The sequence below is a fragment of the Pezoporus flaviventris genome, unplaced genomic scaffold (assembly GCF_033815535.1).
Source record: "Pezoporus flaviventris isolate CSIRO_AGI_PZ_B2104156 unplaced genomic scaffold, CSIRO_AGI_Pfla_v1 ptg000002l, whole genome shotgun sequence".
In the NCBI taxonomy this organism is placed as follows: Eukaryota; Metazoa; Chordata; class Aves; order Psittaciformes; family Psittacidae; genus Pezoporus; species Pezoporus flaviventris.
Window position 1 is genome coordinate 22374305 of NW_026892550.1, and position 22196 is coordinate 22396500.

At 41.5% G+C, this 22196-nt stretch overlaps 2 protein-coding genes across 6 annotated transcripts in view; both read left to right on the forward strand.

Annotated features, from left to right (window-relative positions):
- LIMCH1 (LIM and calponin homology domains 1) overlaps positions 1-8838 on the forward strand; it is a 180441-nt gene extending 171603 nt beyond the window's left edge. For all 5 annotated transcript variants that reach the window (XM_061471599.1, XM_061471607.1, XM_061471618.1 and 2 more), the window contains 2 exons: positions 718-820; positions 5746-8838. In XM_061471599.1, coding sequence (XP_061327583.1) covers positions 718-820; positions 5746-5771 — 129 coding nt within the window. In that variant the 3' untranslated portion in view covers positions 5772-8838. The remainder of the gene's footprint in view (positions 1-717; positions 821-5745) is intronic.
- TMEM33 (transmembrane protein 33) overlaps positions 1-22196 on the forward strand; it is a 129909-nt gene that overhangs the window by 14589 nt on the left and 93124 nt on the right. The gene's annotated exons all lie outside the window — the stretch shown is intronic.

The following is a 22196-nucleotide window of genomic DNA, read 5'->3' on the forward strand; positions in this document are numbered from 1 at the left end:
CATACTAATTGGACTAAAATGTGTCATTTATCAAGCAAACTTAGCTTCCTCACAGAGAGAGGTATAACTTCCCTTGTGTACTCACTGGTTTCTAAATACAGCACTAGTTACCTTGTAATTTATTTTTCTCTTTTCCTCAAAAATTATGGTCAGTCCCAAAGCTACCTTTGATCTGACCCACGGTTGGAAAGCTTTGGCTATGGAATGGGTGATGTATTCTGGCTTTCACCAAAGTTCTCATCAGGAATTCTTCTTGACTGTTCTTAAGTATTTCAGTCTAGAAATGACTCAGGATAGTGTTTTCTAGGCAACTCAGAAAGTGACCATTTCCATTATTTCTGGACCAGTTGGTACTGGACATTTGTGAAGCCTTTTTTGGTTTTAGACATTTACTCAAACTAAACCTCTGGCTTCTCTAAGATTTGTCCATCACGAACGGGCTGGCTCCAGAATGCAATGTTAAAATCGGATGTCCCTTAAAATCAGTAGACTTTTGTGTAAGTGGAGACTGCTGAAATCCAGTCTTAAATACTGCTGGTTCTAAAAAAACTCTTTAACTGATGTGCAGTGCTCCCCAGGAGTAGGGGCTGGGTTCTGGGGGGTTAGGGGTTTTTTTACTGTTCCAAGAACTATTGAAACAAAAGTCAAAATTTGGAAACAGTTGTGGCAAACAGTAGGGCATGATCTCTCTTACTTTCTCTGTTCTTCAATTGACAGTGTGGCATTTGCAAGGGACAGCTGGGAGATGCAGCAAGTGGAACAGATGTCAGGATTAGAAATGGTCTTCTTAACTGCAATGATTGTTATATCCGATCCAGAAGTAAGTACCAAATCCTGTCTGAAGGACAATGAACTTTAACAGTACTGTTGCCATGATTTTAACTGATGGGTTTGTCTCCTCTTGGCTTTGCCATTAAGGCATAGTTTCATCATGGTAAGGGGAGCCTTCCTGTGCCATTTTAATCATCGTCTTGTATCAAAAAATACTTCCTAGCCCATTAAATCTTGCCCAGAGGATCTCTGCTCAGCAATAATAAACTTAAAAGCTGTTTCTGTGCACAAATATAAACTACACTGTGCACACATACTGCATGTCACCAGTGTCACCAGTGATATGAGATGGGCAGTGCTCGTGCTGCTTCTACTCTGTGGAAACGAGTAAGATGCAGGAAAAAAAAAAACAATGGGAGGAATCATAGAATCAGAATCGTAGAATCAGCTAGGTTGTAAAGACCTTTAAGATCATCAAGTCAAACCATTACCCCAGGACTGCCAAGACCACCCACTGAACCGTGTCACTAAGGTCCTCATCTACACAGTTTTTGAATACTTCCAGGGACGGTGATTGCACCACTTCCCTGGGCAGCCTGTTCCAATGCCTGGCCACCCTTTCGATGAAGAAATTTTTCCTAAAATCCAATCTAAATGTCCCCTGGCACAGCTTGAGGCCATTACCTCTTGTCCTATCATTTGTTACTTGGGAGAAGAGACCAACCACAACCTCCTTTCAGGTAGTTGTAGAAAGTGATAAGGTTCCCCCTGAGACTTCTCCAGGCTAAACAGCCCCAGTTCCCTCAGCCATTCCTCATTAGACTTGTGCTCTAGACCCTTCACCAGCTTTGTTGTCCTTCTCTGGACCTGCTCTAGCACCTCAATGTCTTTCTTGTAGTGAAGGGCCCAGAACTAAACACAGGATTCAAGGTGCAGCCTCACCAGTGCCCAGTACAGGGGGATGATCACTGCCCTGGCCCTGCTGGCCACACTATTGCTGACACAGGCCAGGATGCCATTGGCCTTCTTGGCTGCCTGGGCACAAGCTGGCTCATGTTCAGGGCCCATCAGTCAGCACCCCAATGTCCTTTTATGCCAAGCAGCTTTCCAGCCTCTCTTCCCCAAGCCTATAGAGTTGCATGGGGTTGTTGTGGCCCAAGTGCAGGACCCGGCACTTTGCCTTGTTAATCCTCATACTGTTGGCTACAGCTCATTGATCCAGCCTGTCCAGGCCCCTCTGCAGAGCCTCCCTATCCTTCAGCAGATCAACACTCCTGCCCAACCTGGTGTTGCCTACAAATTTACTGAGGGCGCACTCAATCCCCTCATCCAGATCCATCAATGAAGATGTTAACACTGGCCCTAACACTGAGCCCTGAGGGACACCACTAGTGACCGGTCGCCAACTAGATGTGACACCATTTATCACCATTCTTTGGGCTCTGCCATCCAGCCAGTTTCCTACCCAGTGAAGAATACACCCATCCAGACCATGAGCCATGAGCAGCCAGTGTCTCCAGGAGTCTGCTGTGGGAGACAGTGTCAAATGCTTTACTAAAGTCCAAATAGACAATGTCCACAGCCGCTCCCTCATTAAACAGATGGGTCACCTTACTGTAGAAGAACCCATGAACTTCATCAACCCATGCTGACTGGGCTTCCATTTTCCTGCACATAGGAAATGCACATCATCATAAAGCTATGATCTCACTTAGATTCATCTGCTCCACGACCTTCTCTGGCACTGAGCTCAGGCTGACAGGCCCTTAGTTTCCAGGGTCTTTCTTCCTGCCCTTTCTGTAGAGAGGCATCACAATGGCCAATCTCCAGTCCTCTGGGACTTGTCCACTAGACCAGGACTGCGGAGAAATGATGGAGAGTGTCTTAGCAAGCTCCTCTGCCATCTCCTTCAGCACTTTTGGGTAACCCATCCAGCCCTGTAGACTTGAGTATGTCCAAGTGGAACAGAAGGTTGCTAACCATTTCTTCCTGAATTACAGGGTCTTCAATCACCTCCCCATCTCTGACATCCAGCTCAGGGAACTGAGTACCCTGAGAATGGCTGGTGTAACTATTAAAGATTGAAGCAAAGGCAGCGTTAAGTACCTCAGCCTTTTCCTCAGCCTCAGTCACTACGTTTCTCCTACTACCCGGTACAGGATGGAGGTTCTCCTTGGCCCTCCTTTTATTGCTGCTGTATTTGTAAAAGTACTTTTTGTTATCTTTTATGGCAGTGGCCAGATTTAGTTCCAGCTGTGCCTTCACCTTTCTAACTTTCTTTCTACATAACCTAACAACATCCTTGTACTTCTCATAGGGTGACAGTCCCTTTTTCCACAGATGGTAAATGCTCTGTTTTTTTTTCCTGAGTTCAGGCACTATCTCCCTGTTCAGCTAGGCTGGTCTTCCTCCCTGCCAGTTTGATTTTTGGCACATAAAGACTGTCTGCTCCACTGCCTTAAGGATTTCATTCTTGAAGTGTCCAGTCTTTCCAGACCCGTTTGTCTTTCAGTAATGTTTCCCAAGGAATTCTGCCAACTAGCATCCTAAACAGGCCAAAGTCAGCCCTCCAGAAGTCTAAGATGAAGGTTTTCCTGACCGTCTTTTGACTTCTCCAAGGATTGAAAATTCAATCATTTGGTGATCACTTTGCCCAAGATGGCCTTCAAGCATCATTTGCTATTTGTGAACAGCAAATCTAGCCAGGCCTCTCCCCTACTTGGCTCACTAACCAGCTGGGTTAGGAAGTTACCTTCCACACCTTCCAAGAACCTCCCAGATTATTTCTTCTCTGCTGTATTGTACTTCCAGCAGACATCTGATAGGCTGAAGTCCCCCACAAGAAAAAGGGCAAATGACCATGAAACTTGTCCCAGTTGTTTGAAGAACACTTCATCTGTAGCTTCATCCTGGATAGGTGGTCTATAACAAACTCCTACCAGGGTATCTGCTTGGGTGGCAATGTAACCCCACCACTGGTTTTCCTTGCCTATCCCTTCTGAAGCACCTGTAGCCATCCATTGCAGCACTCTAATCATGCAAACCATTCTACCACGTTTCTGTGATGGTGATTATGTCATGATCTCCTTGCTGCATAAAGGCTTCCAGCTCCTCCTGTTGCCTATGCTGTGGGCATTGTCATAAATGCATTTAAGTTGCCTTGCGGATCTGGATTGTGGAAACATTGCCTTCCCGCTACTTGTAACTATTCAGTATATTCACTGCCTACAGTCCTAACTGCTAAGTGAAGATACAGAGTTCTCCTCACTTACTGTCTCCACTCTTCTCCCGCAGAAGCAGTGGCTGTAGAAATCTAGGAGCAGGAAAAGTACCTACCTACCTTTGCCAGCGCAAGAATGGGTACTTTGTTTCAGGAGAGCGCTATTTCCCCATCAGCAGAGCTAGAGGGTGCTATTGTATAACTGTTTGTTTGGTGGTTTGTTTTGGGCTTTTTTTTTTATTTCTGCTAAGAAATGTTGGCAACTTTTTATTATTATTTCTTTAACCTGACACATTTAGAAATAGCTTTTCCCCTCAGGCTTGATACTATAAACCTGCCTCATCTGGATGAGGTCCTGACCCTTAAAATGCATGCTTACACATCTATCTTTACACACACACAAAAAAAAAAAAAAAAAGAGGAAGGTGATAAACGTCATATTTTCCTTTTCTTCCTAATCCTTTTTGCTTAAATAAAAACTGAGGTCTCTTAAGGATAGATGAAGGCTCAAATAAATTATTTATCAACTTAGAAACTGTAGAAATCACCCCCTCCATCATCATTTCTATAGCAATGGTGCTGGAAAATGCAGTACAGAGCTGTGTATAGTGCTTCATGCAGTAAGGTTTTGCATTTGTACATACCTAGCACGATGGTAACCAGGTCCATGGCAGAGGAAATAGGTTTTGAGGAAATGTATGGTTCCTGAGGAATAATAATGGCAAGGATTTGTCTTCTTTCCCATAAATTGCCTTTTCCTGCTCTGTTTGCTCCTCCTGCAAAATCTCAAAATATGAGTTAACTAAATTTAAGTTACACTGGCTCATGTTGACCGTTTCAAAGGGACTGATTTTGGTAGAACTGCAGATGTGGTTAATTGCTCATTTTTAACTAGAATTTGACAGACTCCACATCTGAAATGAAGAATAAAATGGTGCAGTGTTGGTGTTTTGCCTTTCAGTTCTGGGAAGTTTGATGCTAAATGTAAAACCAGTTGCTTGATTGCACAGCTCATGTTTTCCTGCCCCTATGGCTACATCTGAAAACCTGTGCAGCAGTGTGTGCTGTCTCTGATCCACCCAGAATCAATCAGTACTGTTTGGATGCTTAGGGCCATGTTGATTAAATGTTTTGGCTGTCAGAAGCTTATTTGAAACTGTGGATGATTCTGTTTCAAAATAAGTTATCAAAAACCTTAAAAGAGAAAAACATTAAAGATTATATAGTGGTTCAGGGTCTGAAATATTTCTGTTCAAATAAAATTGGATGGGGTTTTATTGGCTGTTTCTCTGTGGCAAAGCCTCAGAAGACCCTGATTTCTGAGCACCAAAGTCAAAGGCGAGAAGTAAATCAGTGAGATTCCCTATGTGGCCAAATAACACAAGGGCTCTGAATTACCACATAACACAAATCAGGCACAGCTAAAGATGACTCATCAGTCCTTTGCTTTACTATTTTGCCACTGCAGAGCCTGAAAGTAAATATAAACCCAAGTGCTTTGGGAGTAAAATGAAATAAAAATGCATGCAGAATGCATTTGTCCATGTGGCATGGAAAATATATTTCCACTGGAGTTATGCTGAATTCTGCTTTGTAGTTAGTGCCCCAGCCTCACAGGAAGAAAGAGAAGCAGGGCACAAGTTATATATGTTTCCAGATGCATTTTTTTTAATTGTAGAGATATATGAGGAAAAGCCTATGTATGTTTATTAAAATTTGTCAACTAATGACTTGTTTTGGTTTTTTTTACCCAGCTGCTGGACAGCCAACTACATTGTGACATGACTTTCAGTCCTAAAAACTTTCAAGAAGGAACTCTCTTCTCATATGTGTCGGCTGCCTCCAGACAATCACTTTTAAGAGCTTGAATCCATGGACATCATGGCTCTCATCTCATTTTGTAAAACTCACAGAAAAGCTGCACCTGCTCCTTTAAAATGCAATATATTGGATTTTCCCTTTCTTAAGAAATTTTCAAAATACGTGTGAACATGTTTGGGAAGGCAAAGCCTAAGTACTATTAAAAAAAATCCCACCTTTCAGGTATGCTTATGATTTCCAACCTCTTACCTTGTTCTTTTGAAAGTAATAAGAAAATAAACATGCAACAAAGCTGTTTTGTTTTAATTTTCCTAGGAATTAAAAAGTTTAAGTTTACAGAACCTTTATAGAATATGCCAACTGAGCTGAGAAGTAATTTTAAGATAATATCTAATCAGTGCATTTGAAAAACTAAACATCACAGCATGACTTCTCTGTTATAACTGAAGCTATAACTTTTTTATACAGAGACTAATTTGATAATACATCCTGTAATTCTGAAGCATTTTGTGTTCATATTACCTTCAGTGGAGGGTAGGAGTTATACAAATAAATTATTGCACCTTTAGTGATAGGATTTTTTTTGTTTGTGTACCTCAAGTAACCTTCATGACTATAGCTTCATATTCTCTCAAATAAAGATTTCTTCATTAAACCTAAAGATTGTATACCACTAACGATGGCAAGATTCCCATTAGGAACAATCCTTCTTATTAAGTTCAGCAGCCTGTGGTGTTATTAAACTTGATGAAAGGTGATGTGGGGGAGAGGTGGCCAAGTGGGCAGACACAGCTGAATTACGAGTCTCTGAACAGTTTGATGTTATGGTGAAGCTTCTCTCTTTGGTATGTAACTTACTCATTGATGCTCTGAGCTGGTTTGAGATCTACTCATTCACTTTCAAACATTATGGTTGGTTGAAGCCTCATGCAGAGAAACATATGTGGTCTGGGTGCCCTCCAGAGCAGAGTATTGAACAGCCTTGAGCCTGTGTTCCTACCTACACTACGCTGATAAAGTCAGCAAAATCCAGGAGTGTGGAAGGCAGGCAGGGAGGAGGCTGGCAGCAGTAGGAAAAAAGGACTTAATTTGCCTGTACTTTCCTTTTTGTGTTTTGATTAAGCAGAGCTCCTTACTAAAGTGACCCAGCAGCTCATTGAAACAGTGGTCAGAGCTGTGTCATTTCATCTGCAATATACAGACAAAATTAGGGGTGTGTTGCAATTGTAAATTATCTAAGCATTTTTTGGTAAACAGTTATTGGAAATATCCCATTTGTGCAGTTATAATGCAACTTACAATGGAAAAACAAATCTACTTATTCTGCCTTAAAACTGATAAAACTAAATTAATAGAGATGTATTTTATCTACGCACATCCGTTGTCTTTTGATGTGTTGGTAAATGGAAATGAAGTGGCTATTAGGGAAGCAATAAATTTGAGTTGTTCTCTAGCTAGCAACTATTTATTTAAATTCTAGACAGCTGCTTGCATGTGAGTTGCATACCCACGCAAAACTGCGTGTCATTGAGAACCCATGTATGATGTTATCCTTGGAGGACATTGTGACTATCTGCTGAAAAGTGACACGTTACTTCCTTAATATTGTGCCTTAGAAAATGCAAAGCTGTTGCACACAGTCAGTGATGACTTATGGATGCAATAAATCCAAAAAGCTGGAGTCCTTTATGGACTTCACCTGGGGAATATTTTTAAATAAAAAAAAAATCAGACAAAGGTTTTGGAAATATAAGTGATGTCCAGTATTTTGATCAACCATCTGCATGATTTACTGTTAAAGGGTTTTGATAACCAGGATGCTTACTCTTTGCATGTGGTCATCATAACATTTTCCCACAAATAATGCTTAACATGGGAATTCAAGAGGCAGATTTTATAACTGACTTTGTACATCTGTATAACTCCATGAGCTGCATTAAGGATATGTGAAAATATGATGTCTAGGCTTAATTTTTAAACAAGGCTGTGCATGCTTGTGCGTCTGTTTGGTATAAGTCACTACCACTGCTTCACCCATGTGATAGAGTTTAGATGTGCAAATAAATCCCCAGGCATATCAAAGGGTTGATTGTCATGGGGGTTACATCTGCTTCTCATTCACATTAGGGGTAAGTGCCCAAAGGGCTTAGGAGCATGGTGGGAACTAAAATGCATGGACGGGGGTGGGGGGTATGCATCGCACTGCAGATGCTCCACTGGGTCTCTGAAGCTGCTTAGAAATTGATCCCAGTGTCTATCAGTTTCATATATGCATGTTTTAGCAAAGTTGACTGCATGTAAAGTGAAATGAAGCAGCGTTCTCAGATGATGATTTTTCCCCCTAACAAACATCTCTTCACCAGCACAGAATAATTCTAAACAGTTTTCTAAGTTATACTTGGCAACTGCTTATGTTTGATTTTATATTTCCTTTGAAGTCTTATCTGGCAAATTCATTCAGGCTAAGATTTCTTTTCCTTCTTCTTTTTTTTTTTTTTTTCCCAGTTTAAACACATAAATATGATGATACATTTCTTATTAGGAACTTTGAGCACAAAAAAAGCAGAACGCTTTACTGCATTTGAACTACAGTGTAAATGTATTTGTTGCAAAAAATGATTTCTTATTGCTAAGCAAATACAATGTATGTAATGGGGTTTAGATGTTTCAGAATTCATTTAGCCTCTTACTGAACAGGTGTCATAACCCATCTGTATTTTACAATCCCATTTTCCATGGTGTATTTTTCCTTACTCTTGCTATGTAGTGTTGTTGATGAAGTACATCTGTAGTTCTCGGTGAATGTCCTAAAGGTTGGTGAACCAGAAGCAGACCATCCTTATCTGCATGTCCCTTCAAGGACAAGGGTTGCTGTCCTAGCTGGGGCTAATGTTGAATACCAGTTACACTAATCTTTCCTCTATTTTATTTATTCTAAAATGCCTCTGGAAATTAGGAAAACTTGTCTAAAATGCAACAGCTTTTATAGTAAATGTCTGTTTATAAATAAAATGTTGATTACCTTTGGTGGTGTTGATTTTACTTATTATTAACTAGCTTCAATTGCATATGCTGTGTCAGTGTAACTCCATGAGCTGCATTAAGGATATGTGACTATATGGTGTCTGTGCCTAATTTTCAAATGAGTCCGTGTATGCTTGTGCATCTATTTGGTATAAGTCACTCCCACACTGCACAGTGTGTACATCCCACTGGAAAAAGCTTCTGCATCGTTGGGGTATGCTGAATCAAGCTACATTCCACAAAACTTAGTATATGGGTAGAGACAATCAAGAAAACATACTTGAGATGCGACAGTACCCTGTGGATTGCTACTGTAAGCTGTAGCTGAGTATTTACAAGAGCATGTGTGTCTGTCATGGTAGAAGATGAACAGAGATGGTTTTCTGTGAGTCAAACCCAAAGTCCTCAGAATATCTTTCACTGATGTTGATGGACTGTGGTTCAGACTTTGACTCAATAAAGCACTTTATGCACTGCAAAGCTAAATATGTGCTTGGTTAATTCCATTTTTACATAGCCAAGATTCTTGAGTTTGTGCTTAGTTTTGCATGTGCTGAGGTATCTCACTAGTTCCTGGATCCCAGTAAGCATGTGGCTTCATGAGTAACCAGCAGAAAGTTCACCCAGAATTTTAAACTACTAACTTCCTGCGTTTCTTCCTTTTAATTGGGTCTTCAGTGGATGACAGGTTTGGGTGTGTGCCAGAAGCGCATCTTGGCTGTTAGATGAGTCATAGGGAAGCACTGACAATTTAATTTTTTGAAAGCAGACTTTTATCCTGGTGCCTTAATGGAAATTGTAGTGGTCTTATGTTATTTCTGTGTGTATGTCTCTGGATAGAGGGCCAGCTTTGGTCTGGGGTGGAATGTTGGGGTTCCTGGTGGCATGCTCCAGTCTGTGGGAGCAATTCGCTGCCACTGGAGGTTGCTCTGAGGCTGGATTTGGAGGCAGGCAGACAGCTATTTCTGCTACAGCAGCTCTGCACCAAGGTTGCTGGGCACCCAGACACGCATAGGTTTGGTGATTGTGACCTTTATGAGCCAAATCAAATGGTGGAAATCCTGGTATGATCTTTTTATTATTTTCTGGTGAATGGAACCTGACAGCTCTGACCTGCCCAGTGTCATCTATGGTCCTAAAGGGGCACCGATGGGGGTGCACACCACAGTCACTGATTTACTGCCAAAATAATTCCACAAGCCTTATGAAAGGGGAGTTGTGTTACCTGCTCACCTCACCAGCTTCTTCATCTGCAGGTAGCAAAGGCTGCCAGGAGGTCCCTGAGGGAGAACACCCTGCTAATAGGGCCTTGGCATGCTCCAGGAGAGGATGAAGCTTGCCCAGCAGCAGGATGAAGCTGGGGACATATGCTAAATATAGGGGGTGGTGTGGGAGAGGAGTCGGTTATTACAGCTGAGGTTCAGACATGGCGGCAGAGGATACCCCATGCAAAGGGGGATGTGTGCCAGGTGCCCCAGGAGAGCTCTGTGCCTGCTCCACACCCAATCCAGGTGTGATGCCTCCATCCCTCCCTCCCCTTGCCAGCCAAGCAGGAGGAGGGCTCTGTTCCATCCAAGGCATCCTTGCTCCGGGGTCCAGCCAACCACTTTGTTTTGCTCCTTGTTTTCTCTCTGTATCGAGTGTTTTGGTGCAGGGATCATCAGCAAACACAGCCAGGTGCTGGTAGCTGCTGGAAGCCCTAGGCACAGGTAATGAACAGCAGTAGCTTGCTCATCTCATGAGTATTGATCCTTATCCAGACTACTCTTCTGGGGGACAGTTAGAAGCAGGCAGCTACCACTTTGTTCAGAAAATTAGCTTTAGGAACAGTTCTTGCTGCCCGGTTTTGCAAAGATTTGTTCTCAGATGGATTCCCTTCCTGAAGCTGGTACTTACTCAATAAACCTTTCAGGGAGCGGGGGGGGGACACGACACACGACTTTTCTCACCCCTAGTCTCTGCTCTCTTGAGGAAAGGTTGGGTAAATGGGGAACAAGATGACAAAATGTTCATTTTCAGAGACATGTCTGCAGTGAAAAACAGAAGGGGCTGTTGACACTGAAGTGAGCAGATGACCACCATTTGGCTGGGAAAAAAAAAAAAGGGGAAGAAAAATACATCTCCTGTAAAGGCAAACAGGACTCCTATACACCTCTAAAAGCCTCCGGTACGAATGTAATTTCATCTGAATTTCCTGATAAGGGGAAATGACTAAACTGGAAGCCACTCAATTTTTTCAAACAGTAAGAGCCCAAAATAGAGATAATACAAGGCGGGCTGCAACTCTTTGCATGGTATGGTGTGGGGTTGGTATTGAGGGGGGGGTGTTCTGCTTTCTTCTTCACCTTTGTTATAAAATGTAGCATGTAAACATGCAAGAGGGAGTCTTACCCTTCTGCAAGGCTATACCTGCTGCTGTCTAGACCTTACTGAATGCCCCATGCACTGCCAGAGTAGCTATTGGAGCTCTCCTCACCAAACCATATGGGGTTTTAAGCCATTTAGAGAGAAAAAAATCCATTATTTAAGGCAATCTTACGAGTCACTGTTTACTCACCCATAGAGTCCATCTGTTTCACTGCATGTGATGCACTTCAAATTCTCCTAGCTAATGCCATATCCACGGTTCACAGACTTTTCTAAGCAGCTAACCTGCTGCTTCAAACTTGCTGAAGGCAGTCGCATAGGTCTAGAAACTAAATCAGAATTAACAGAAATGCAAATCTTCCCTTGACATAACAGAATTTATCAAATAGAAGAAGACAAGAAATTTTAAAATTCCTTTTGTCTGTCACCTCTGATTATAGCCAACAAACTCCTTCAGTGACAAGCACAGGAACAGGCACAGGTCATCCATTCGCATCTCTGGGAACTACCTGGTAGCTTCCCATGTGGACTGTCAGAGTGGAGTCTTAGGACCTGTGGAACAGATGTCTCAGGTGGTTAGGTCAAACCTTTTCTTCCAAAAAGGTAAGCACCAATACTGGATAGCAAATGATGCTTCTTCTGTAACACAGGCTGTAACTCTCCAAAGTAACCTTTTGCCCTAGTCTGTGGATTGCAGGAGCTCACTAAGATGTGCTTTCCATATGACATACCTGGCATCTTATTCCATTCTTGTGAAAAAAGGATCTTTGGCAATGTTGCACCTCAAGCATGTGATGCCCTGTGTGAAATCCTGTTGCTTGCCACAGTATGCTCAGGTTTTGAGACTCTCCTAGAGAATTCTGCATGACCTTAAATATAGTTACCTACATCTGATGTTTGTGTAAGTCCCTCAAGGACTGGTTCCCTCAGTCTTCCAACAGTTTGAAGAGCTTGCAAAAAAAAACAACAACAAAAAAAAAGCAAAAACAAAAAAACCCCAACATCATAAAAATAACCAAACTGTGTTTTCAAGGCATTCACAAATACACATTACTGGATAATAGAATGGTCGCTAAGTCTGTATTCCCAGAAACAAAATCACCAACGCATCAGGTATCAGTCAGTCATGCTACTCCTATGTAGATTCTACAGCATAAGCTACAAAGATCAACATCTTCTGCAAATGAGAAAATTTCCTATATTCAATCCTAGTTGAGAGACTGTTAAATTACGTCTCAGGAGAAGACTTTCACAACAGAATAAAATCACGTGCCCCAGGATGGCATGACACAATTGTGGTGTCTCAAAGCATACCCAATCACTTAAAAGAACTATATTGATATGAAACTTTATGGAATATATACTTGGAAGCACCCTTCCCAGGTGCTAATGGGGATAAAAAGATTACAAACATATCAGGAAGGTTTCAGAAACAGAGTCATTGAATCTTTTTCCTCTCAGAAAATGACTAGAATGTACCAGACAAATGAGCTGCTTCCGAAATAACCTCTGTGTTGACGGTAGTGCCAGAACTGCTGTTCCAGGGACCTGGACTCAGGTGCTTGCGATGGGTATCCCCTCTTCTCTGTGCCCAAGTGCTCTTTGGCTGCCTTTAGGGTGGTTCATAAAACACTGCACAAGCTGAGGGTGGAGAGGGGAGTAGTACTAATCCTCCTGCTCCTCAAGATGTCCCTATCACTCAGATTGGAGGTGTCACCTCCAAATGCACTTTCCTGCGACCATATAACATAAACATTGCTATGTGAGAACAAAGTGGTTATTTTTCCCACTAAATGTATTAAAGGGGGGAGGGGGGGCCTTAGAATTCTGGTGAGTGATTTGGGATTTGGCATCTGTATGATTTACTATCTAATACTGATATATTGAGGTAGACTGAATTTCAGAATGGGCTTTCTCTGTTGGACTTTGTGCTACTATTCAGGTCTTAGTTTAAAGCTTTTTCTACTGACACATGATAACTTCACCAACCTGAGGGGTAACTAAACTCTCTGTTTCATTAACTGACATTTTGGAGGGGTTTTAGAAAACATTTGGTTTGGTTCATATTTGATGTAGCTTTTTAGTGCCCTTCCTGGTTCCATGGGTTCATATTGGAACACTTCTTGGGCAGAGGACAGTGCTCATGGCATGCGCATCTCCTGGAGAGCAGGAGGCACAACTTAGGGACTCTGGTGCAGGACAACCACACACAACTTCTACAAACCCTCTTTACCCAGCCATGTCCCAGTTAGGCTTTAGATGAATGTGAAGGGAACAATATTAGCTAAAGCTGTGAAATGTATTCTGCCTTCTTGTTCCAAGTAGCCACAGGTCTTAGGTTGAGTTTAGAACATAAGGAAGCCAGTTAACACATCTTACCAGTAGCTCTAAATGTACCTTGTTACTAGTTTGGAAAAGGTAGCACAACATTGAAAAGGGAGCTATGACAAAGTGTGCTGCTAACTCTTATCATTACAAGTCTGTTTCAACAGAGCAAAGCTGAATTTCAAAGTTAATTTGCAGCCTCACAAAACCACTTTCAAACACTTATCTTGATATGCAACCTACCTGTTTAGCGTGTATGTGCATGCTGACAGCAAAGCTGGGAGGTAGTAGCAGGGGCAAATCAACCGGTTCCAATTCTCATTCTCTCCATTTTGCCTCTGCCAGAACTGTTATCTCTCAGAACATTTGTTATGGATACACATGGGCACACAACAGTTGAAAAGCCATTATCTCTTTTAGAGGTAGTGACTAATGTGCTTTTGCCTGCAGCCATGTGAAAAGACATGAGAAGTTTTTCCTGCAGAATGAGCTCTGTTCACCTGCCATAAAAGCAGCTGCATTTTTCAAATCTTTTTAGAGGAACAGAGGTCTTTATTTGATGCAAACCCTTGCTGGTAGCTTTCTTTTTATATTTTTCCTGGAACTGTAGATGAGTATTTTTATATCCTTCCATGCCTAGCAAATAGGCAATTTTAAGTTTGTTCCTTTTCTCTGAGTAGTGTAAAAGAATATTTCAATACCTGAGTAATGCAGTCCAGTATATGTACATGTGGTTTGGTAATCAAAACTAGAAGTAACTTTCAACAAAAATCATGACAGCTGACTTTTTTGTCTCCTGTGGCAAAGCCCATCTACCACAGTGTTCTGCAATATTGGTGCCAGGCATGTCCCCAACTGGTAACAATGCACAAAGGCTTTCCCTAAGTGAATCAAAATTGTCACAGCTAACTGATGCCTTCAATGCACTGTTTTATACAGAAGAGGGTGGTGCTTGCAGTTTCATTTGTAAGGCTTGCCTCATTAAATCACCTTTCCAGGTGACAGACTTCCAAGAAACCTTTGGATAAACCAAAGACAGAGGAGCTCAAGTGGCTACACTGTCTTTGCAGTCATTCAGGGTGTGAGATGAAGGGGAAGGAGAAAGCTTTTGATTTGCGCAAAGCTGCAAGTCTTCCATGTAGCTGGGTTTACACATAGGAAAAAAAGCCTGAGTGAGTATGACTAGTGACACGTACAGCTACTACATTTCTTTATCTACTGTTCAAATTTATGTACGTGGTACATCGGCTTCAAAGCTGTGTTTTTTCATGTGGGGCTGTGTTAAGTAGACAAAATAATTGAGCAAAGTATAGATGCAGATAAACTGTTGATGATGGAATATTTTCACTCAATACTCGGCTTTCTCAATATATCTCTTCATATTGAATGCTTAAAATCTGCTTACAGTGCGAATACAATTAAACACATGAATACCTTCAGTGCATTAAGGTTTTTCAGGCATTCCCTATACCCAAAACTGCATGAGGCTATTTTTGCACACTTCCAGTTGACAATAACCCTCATGCATTGTTAACCCAGGAGCTGAAGGCTCTGCTCAGCAATCTTTGACACAAAAAGTAATCAGGTTTATCTCCTACCAGCTATAGGCAAGGTAAATGAAGAAGGCAAATAAATCACCAGATGCAGAAGCGATAACTAACTTACGGGAACTGCGTGCCTGTGATGGAAAGATGACTTAAACAAGGAACAAGCTCTCAAAAGGTAAACGATGGAGTTAGAGCACTTCCCTCTTTCTCTCAACTTAGCACATAGCCAGTTTCTCAGCCCTGTCCTGCACACAGATAAAATCACCCATGGCACATCCCAGCTTGCCTGGAGCCATATTTGGCCAGAGTCTGCTCTGCCCAGTTGCCCAGCGCTGCCAGGGCCCTGCTGTAAGCCCCACAGCCCAGCTCAGGCCACCCCTCTCCTCTCTCTGCTCTAGTTTGCTGTCACCATCCACTGCAGACAGCTTCATTTTCCCCCCAGATGCTAGGGATTCTGCTTTTTTAGCCAGAAATCCTTCTCCATTAACCAATATAGCTTTCTCAGCTGCCTGCTGACCATCTGCAGTCAGAAAGAAGGGCTATAAATAAACTTCATCACTGCCCAGTAGGCTTTGGAAAGGTACATGCAAGAAGGGCAGGCACTGCCTGCCATGGGGACTCTTGCAGAAATAGGCAAACAGTAAGATGGTTGAAGCAGCCCAAGTGTGGCAAAGCTGTGCACATGCTGCATAGAGAATCTTTATTAAATCCTTGTGGCTAGCGAGGCAAATGTAAGAAGACATATTTCTCCACGGGCTGCCTTAATACTTTTCATCATGGAAAGGAAATAAATTCTACAATATAATTTTATTTGTTTACAGTTTTAAGGCAAGATGTTTCTCTTTTGACAGTACTGAGCTGCAAATACCAATTACTTCCTTCGTATCATCACAGTAATACAAAATAATTTGGACAAATTTTGAATCATTTTGAATACAACAATACCTGAGCACCCAGTATCAGGGACTTGGAAGCAGCTGGATTTTTGAGGACACCTGACTGCACACCCTCAGATAATCAGACATCTTAGCAGACCTCAAGTCAGGTGCCCAGAGCCACTGGCCTTGTGTAAAACCACAGGCACCTAGACTTGGTTTTTTTATGTTTTCAATGACATTTCGAATAGCCGATTAAGAAAAGAGGAACTAGAGTCAGTAGGGTGTTTCCTGTCCCACACACTGAATCACTGGTGTCTACAGAGCTTACCATCACCAGAAAACAGTGAAGTCCTTTTGCAGTCATTAGTTGAATAAGATTTAAGAACATGACTGTGAAGCAGAAAAATATTGTATCTGTATTTCTAAATGGATAAGTGGGTCACAGAAACTAAATTGTCCAGAGGAAGAATGTCTTTACTAGTTAATTTAATTTAAGCTACAACCTGTCAATAAAGATGCTACAAATGGGGGGGGGGGGGGGGGGGGGGAGTAGGGGGAGATAAAAAAAGAAGACATGCATTTAGCAGTGACTGTGTTGGCACAGTTGGCTCTGTGAAGCACAGTGACTGTAGAGTTCAGAGGGATGGGGTACTGCAGTATAAGTCACCAGAGCAAGAAGCCCATCAGCACAGAGTCAGCCAGTCTAGAAATGAGGCACTCAAAGCAGCAGCACCCTTTTCACTGCCTCAGCCAGACTAGCAGGAACTGATGGCTGGGCTGAAGCCAGCTCCAGCCTCTCCATGCAGACTGCAGTTACTTACCATACAGACCTGTTGAGTTAGCAGACCAATTCCTGTGCTTGGAGCTGAGTGCAGCAAGCTGAATCCCTCTGCTTAAACACCCTCATGAGAGGGAAACATGGCAAAAGGTGTTCCCTTTCTGGAAGTATGGAGATGTGAAACCTGTAAACAGAATATTTTCATAAGGGATGCCTGCTACAATGAGAACTGTGGTGGTGTGCATGTGTGGTTTGTTTCTCTGGGCTTCTCTACAGGCTGCACTTCTTAGCTAGATGGTGTTAGCCTGGCTTCCCAAGTCTCACCTATGGAGTAGGAGAGCTAGAAACATCCACACTACTCTTCCCACAGCAGCAGCTGTATCGTCTGCCTGGAGAATAACAGAAAAATACTAAGATACTATTTTAGCTTAGTAAAATAAATTTTAAAAATCTTTTTATTGGGAGAGGAGGTGAAGGAAGGATTTTTCACAAAGTTTTGGTATCAAATCATCTTCTTCAGTTAACTACAGTTACCCCAACAAATGGTCTGCATGGTGCTTATCCTTTGGAGATGGTTATGCTACGTAACATGCCTGTTGGGATGCTGCGACATACCAGAATATGCTCATTCAGAGAAGCCACTTGCATGTGCACAGAGAACTACCCCTGCCAAGAGCAGGCAGCATCCTAGAGGTCTCTCTCTGAGACATGTCTGTGGTCAACTGTTACTTTTCACACCCGCTCTGCAGAGCTTTGTGCTATGAAGTTCTACCTCATGTACTCCTCACATGACAAAAACCTGATTTCCCAGGAAAATGATGGCCTCTACAAGGCTAGGGCTGGCCTATAGCTGAACAAACGGTTCTGCTGGCTCAGCAGTGACCTGCAGCTGTGTGTAGGACAAGCACCCAGAGAGCAGCCTTACCTTCCTGCTGGTGAGGAGAAGCCCAAAGCTAGGTTGTGCTGGAAGCAGAACTCTTAGGCCAACTCATCCACAACAAATATTGTAAAAAGAAACTTCATAGATTCTACCTGTATTCTGCACCAAGAGTTTAATGTATGCTGCAAAACAAAAATTATACTATTTCCTTTGTAGTGTGGCAGATATTGCATAACAGTATCTTCTGGATTGAGCTTGCTGATGGATGAGGATATTAAATAGTTAAAAGGATTCTTTCATCTAAGTGAATCCTCTACTGGAAGAAAACAAACAAACAAGGAAAAACTGGCCAGATTGTGCTCCTACTTCAAGTCATGACAAGTATTGTGACGGTGACTGCTGCCACCCAGCTAAAGGACTGAGGCACTTTGTAAATCAAATTTCAAGTAAAGAAATTGGTTTGTGAAACCTCCTCGGCGTGGAGTCACAAGCTGTCACAGTGTATTAGCATTATGTTACTGGAGTAAAAAGCAAAACAAATTAAGATGTTTAACAGCTGAAAGCTGAAACAAAATTGTGTTTAATGCTGAAAATCTTGTTAACATATTTTCAGGCTTCCCTTTCCCCCAGTATTAAATCTCAGTGTGTGCTTGCAAGCATCTTTTTATCACACATAGAAAGCTACTGCAGGAGAATAAGAACTATACATGACATATGGTAAGGAAGGGTGTTTCACCCTGCATACAAAAGACTTTACCATTGCCACAGCATATAGCAGGCACATGGGAAGTTTTTAAGGACCATGGGAGGAGCACAGCTGGAATTCCCCGCATGTCCGTGGTGACAGAAAGCATTGCATCAATAGCAAAGGGTTCAAACTGAAGATTACACATGTTGTAGCATTTAATGTGAAGGGTAATCTGAACTCCCAAACTGCTTTTTCTTTCATATTGGCTCCCACAATGAAAGAACCATTAAGGGTTTTAGTGATCTTCCAAGACTCTGCTTCCAGCAGAAAATTGGCTCCTTCTCCTTGGACACAAGACCAGTTTTTAATTGAATTTCAAGAGATGATGGATGTTATGCTTTATTCCAAGTCTATATGCTAAATTAACAAGGCTGTCTGCTTAGTTTCCTCTTTTGAAACCACATTTTGATGAGTTTCTGCTAATTCTCTTACACAGGGCATTAGACATGTGAACCAAGTCCTTATTCAAGAGTTGAAATAATAGACATTTTTGCCAAGGTTATTACTTTAGATAATAAATTGGAGTGACAATAATTTGCTTTCTGAAAAAGACTTACCAGCTGAATTATTTCAAATAGAATAAAACTAGATATACCATATATTTTCACCAAAGTATTTAAAAATTATTAGTTAATACTTAAATGTCTATCTTAGAGCAGAGATCATTCCATTAAGTGCACATTTAGTGTTTCTGTTTTTCTGCACATTCCTTCTGGTCATTTCAAAGATACCAGAAAGTCCCTCAGGACTACAGAATGTGTTTAGCCTGAATGAGGTTTATTTATTCATCTTTTTACTTGTTAACAAATGCCATTGATAACTTCAATATTCATTTTTGTGAAACACAAAATGGCATAGAAGTAAATGTTTTCCTTAACTCTGGCTACTGCAGTAGCACTTACATAGTACTGTAAGGGAAGCAGATGCCTCACAGAGGTAAGCCATTGGGAAGGGAATTTAGAGTGAAATTTTGGGCTAAACTTAAAAATATTGAAAGCAAAATTCTGACTAACATGGGCAAAACCAGGAACCAGCTCTATTAAGTACACGTATACCTGTCTACCAGTAGAAGCTGGCTTGTTTCCTGAAGATCCTGGGGTAGGCAAAAAGGAGGCCACCTTCTTGCAGGACAGTGGGTGCTATTGCTTGAAGAGCGGTAAGCCTGCAGTTAGGAATACCTTTGCATGTACGTTTATTCTTTCCAAATGGGAACATTTAAAAGCAATCATGTGTGTAATTTTAAAGTGGCCCAGGACGGCAATAAACGGTGTTAATGGTTTCCTTTTGGCAGCACAGCCCTAGCTGACTTTCTTACTTCACAAGGAGCTTTTCAGATGAATTGAACAAACTGGCCATGTGGATTGGGGTTTGCACTTAATTTATCACAAAATTGTGGTTCTCTGCTGAAAAACAAAACAACAATGTGAAAATACAGTTGTCAGTGTCTTCATCACGAGAAGGTCAAAACCAGACATGATGTTTATCAACTAATACAAGCAGCAGGTTGAAAGAGTGTGGTTTAAATAGCTGAGTAATTTAAACATGGAATTAATAGAATAACATAATATATTCATCATAACTGAATAATGGCCTTCCCACAGGTTACATAGTGTGGAAAAGCATGTTCAGGTCTTTATCCGCATGAGATTAGGCTTTCAAATGGTAGCCTATGAAATAAAATATTAATAAAATGTCAATTATTTCTCACAGCACTATATTTCAAACATATTTCAGTTCCAACCTGTGTCAGACACCAGTCTTACCCTAGTCCTCCCTTACACAGAGGCTGTCAAAGATTCATTTTTGTCAATGTTTTGTGCTACAACAGAATGACTCAGGACCAGCTTTAATCATGGTTGTAGCCTGAACAATCCTGCAGAGCATATCATTAGATCTCAGGAGAAGCTAATGGCTTGTCTAGTTTGTACAATTGTCCAAATGTTCTTTTCTATCAGTTTTCCATCAGTGACATGTCATTTGTTTGAGTTGTATGCTGGTGAGACAACTATCCACCCCAGGACTACTGTTACTAAATAAATAAATACATAAATAAATAAAATGTTATGGCAACTAAATAAGGAATCTTTGAAGTTATTTCTTTAGAACATGAAATCGGTGTGGGTCTTGAAATAGTGTACCCTCATGGAGCTGCACTGATTAGCAGTATTTGATACATTTTATAGCTATTGTTTATCTAACACAATAGGACAAGTGATTAAGCAATTTGTGCCTCCTGACACAGTAACAGAGTAATATTTTTCAAATCTCTGCCGGCAGACCCTGAAACTAAGCAGTAAGTTTAGAATCTTTGTTCAACAGACAGCAATACGGTTAATACCAAGTTTGTTAAACTCACACATCTAAGTTTAATGATGCTAAAAGGGCAAATAGAATCCCCCCACTAAAAGAATTTTTTCACAGCTCCTTGAGGCACAAGGCGGTGGCTCTATCAGCAGGGCAAGTTTGTCAGCATCAGTGGGGACACCCGGGCACTTCAAGGCCTATCATCACATCTCTTTAAACTGTGTGGCAATTTGATACCAGGGTGGAAAGGGAGGGTCTGTGTGCTCACAGCAGAGACAACTGAATGGCTTTCAGGAGGAAAGGTTTTCTGGGGACAATTCATAACCTCAGCGAGCTAACAAGGGACATATAAAAGCAGTTTTGGTGCACCCTGGGACCTCACAGCCCAACTGTGGTTGCAAGTGAGAAAAGAAGTAGGTATTATGGAGGGAAATAAATTGCATTTCAAGTGCACCTGTCCATGAGAAAAATTCAGGGGAGCTTAAGGTCTATGTGACACTCTTCAGAAAACACATCCCTTGTGGCTAGTTTATCAACGGGAGGAGAAGGAGACCATGGAATCAAAACTGCAGGTTAAACTGCACTGGAAAATGTAGAAGAAATAAACAGATGAATTTTCAGAGCCCACACTTACAGGCTATGGAGAGGTTTAAGAGCACCCCAGTTTCAGTGGGACCACAGCCCTCTCAAACACAAATAGCAGCATGTCTTCCTCTTCCCTTCTTTGCTTGAGGGCTGACAAAGAAGTCTTTAAGTCTCTACTGTTCTGCCCACAACAGCAGTAGTTTTACTGGGGACTTTTGAGGAATTCAACTATAATCTGATCCATCTCTCTTCCCTGCTGCCTCACCTAAACATCTGTAAGAGAGTCTTTCTCCTCCCACTGAATTCCAGCTTCCATATAAAACTGTCTCCCAATCTATGTTTTTATTCTTAAAAGTAGTAGGCTGAGAAATCAGTATTGGTGGAAGCTTCTCAATAGCTGTAAATCCAGAAAAACCTGATGTGTTCACCTATGTCACAGTCTCTTCACCGTGTACTAGCACTAGTTTCATTTTAGAGCACTGTTGTGGCTTTGGTCCAGTTGGTCTTTAATCCTCATGTACAGGCAATACTTGGTTGCATTGCCATTTTGGGGTATTTACACCCCAGACCTTACCAGATTTTTATTCTTTAAAATTATACATTAAGGTGATTTATGCATTACAGCTATTTTAATTCCATTATGGGATTGACAAGGTCAACACAGAGCTTCTCTTGCCTTTCTGTAACTCTGCTCAAGAAAACTCTTCAAGAGTCCCAACAGTTTTCGTGTAGACAAGCCCAAGAGTGAAAGAGCAGTGACCTCAGCCCTGGCAAGGAATTAACTCTGTAATCTAATATGGTTTCTTTTTCCATTTCTAAATAATGGGATTCTATTAGACCAAACTGTAGTCTCATCTTAATGATAATTTATCGTATAGCATAGCTGAATTTTGCCTTTTATAAATCATTAGGAATTACAATACACAGTTATATAATTGAATCTTCTCT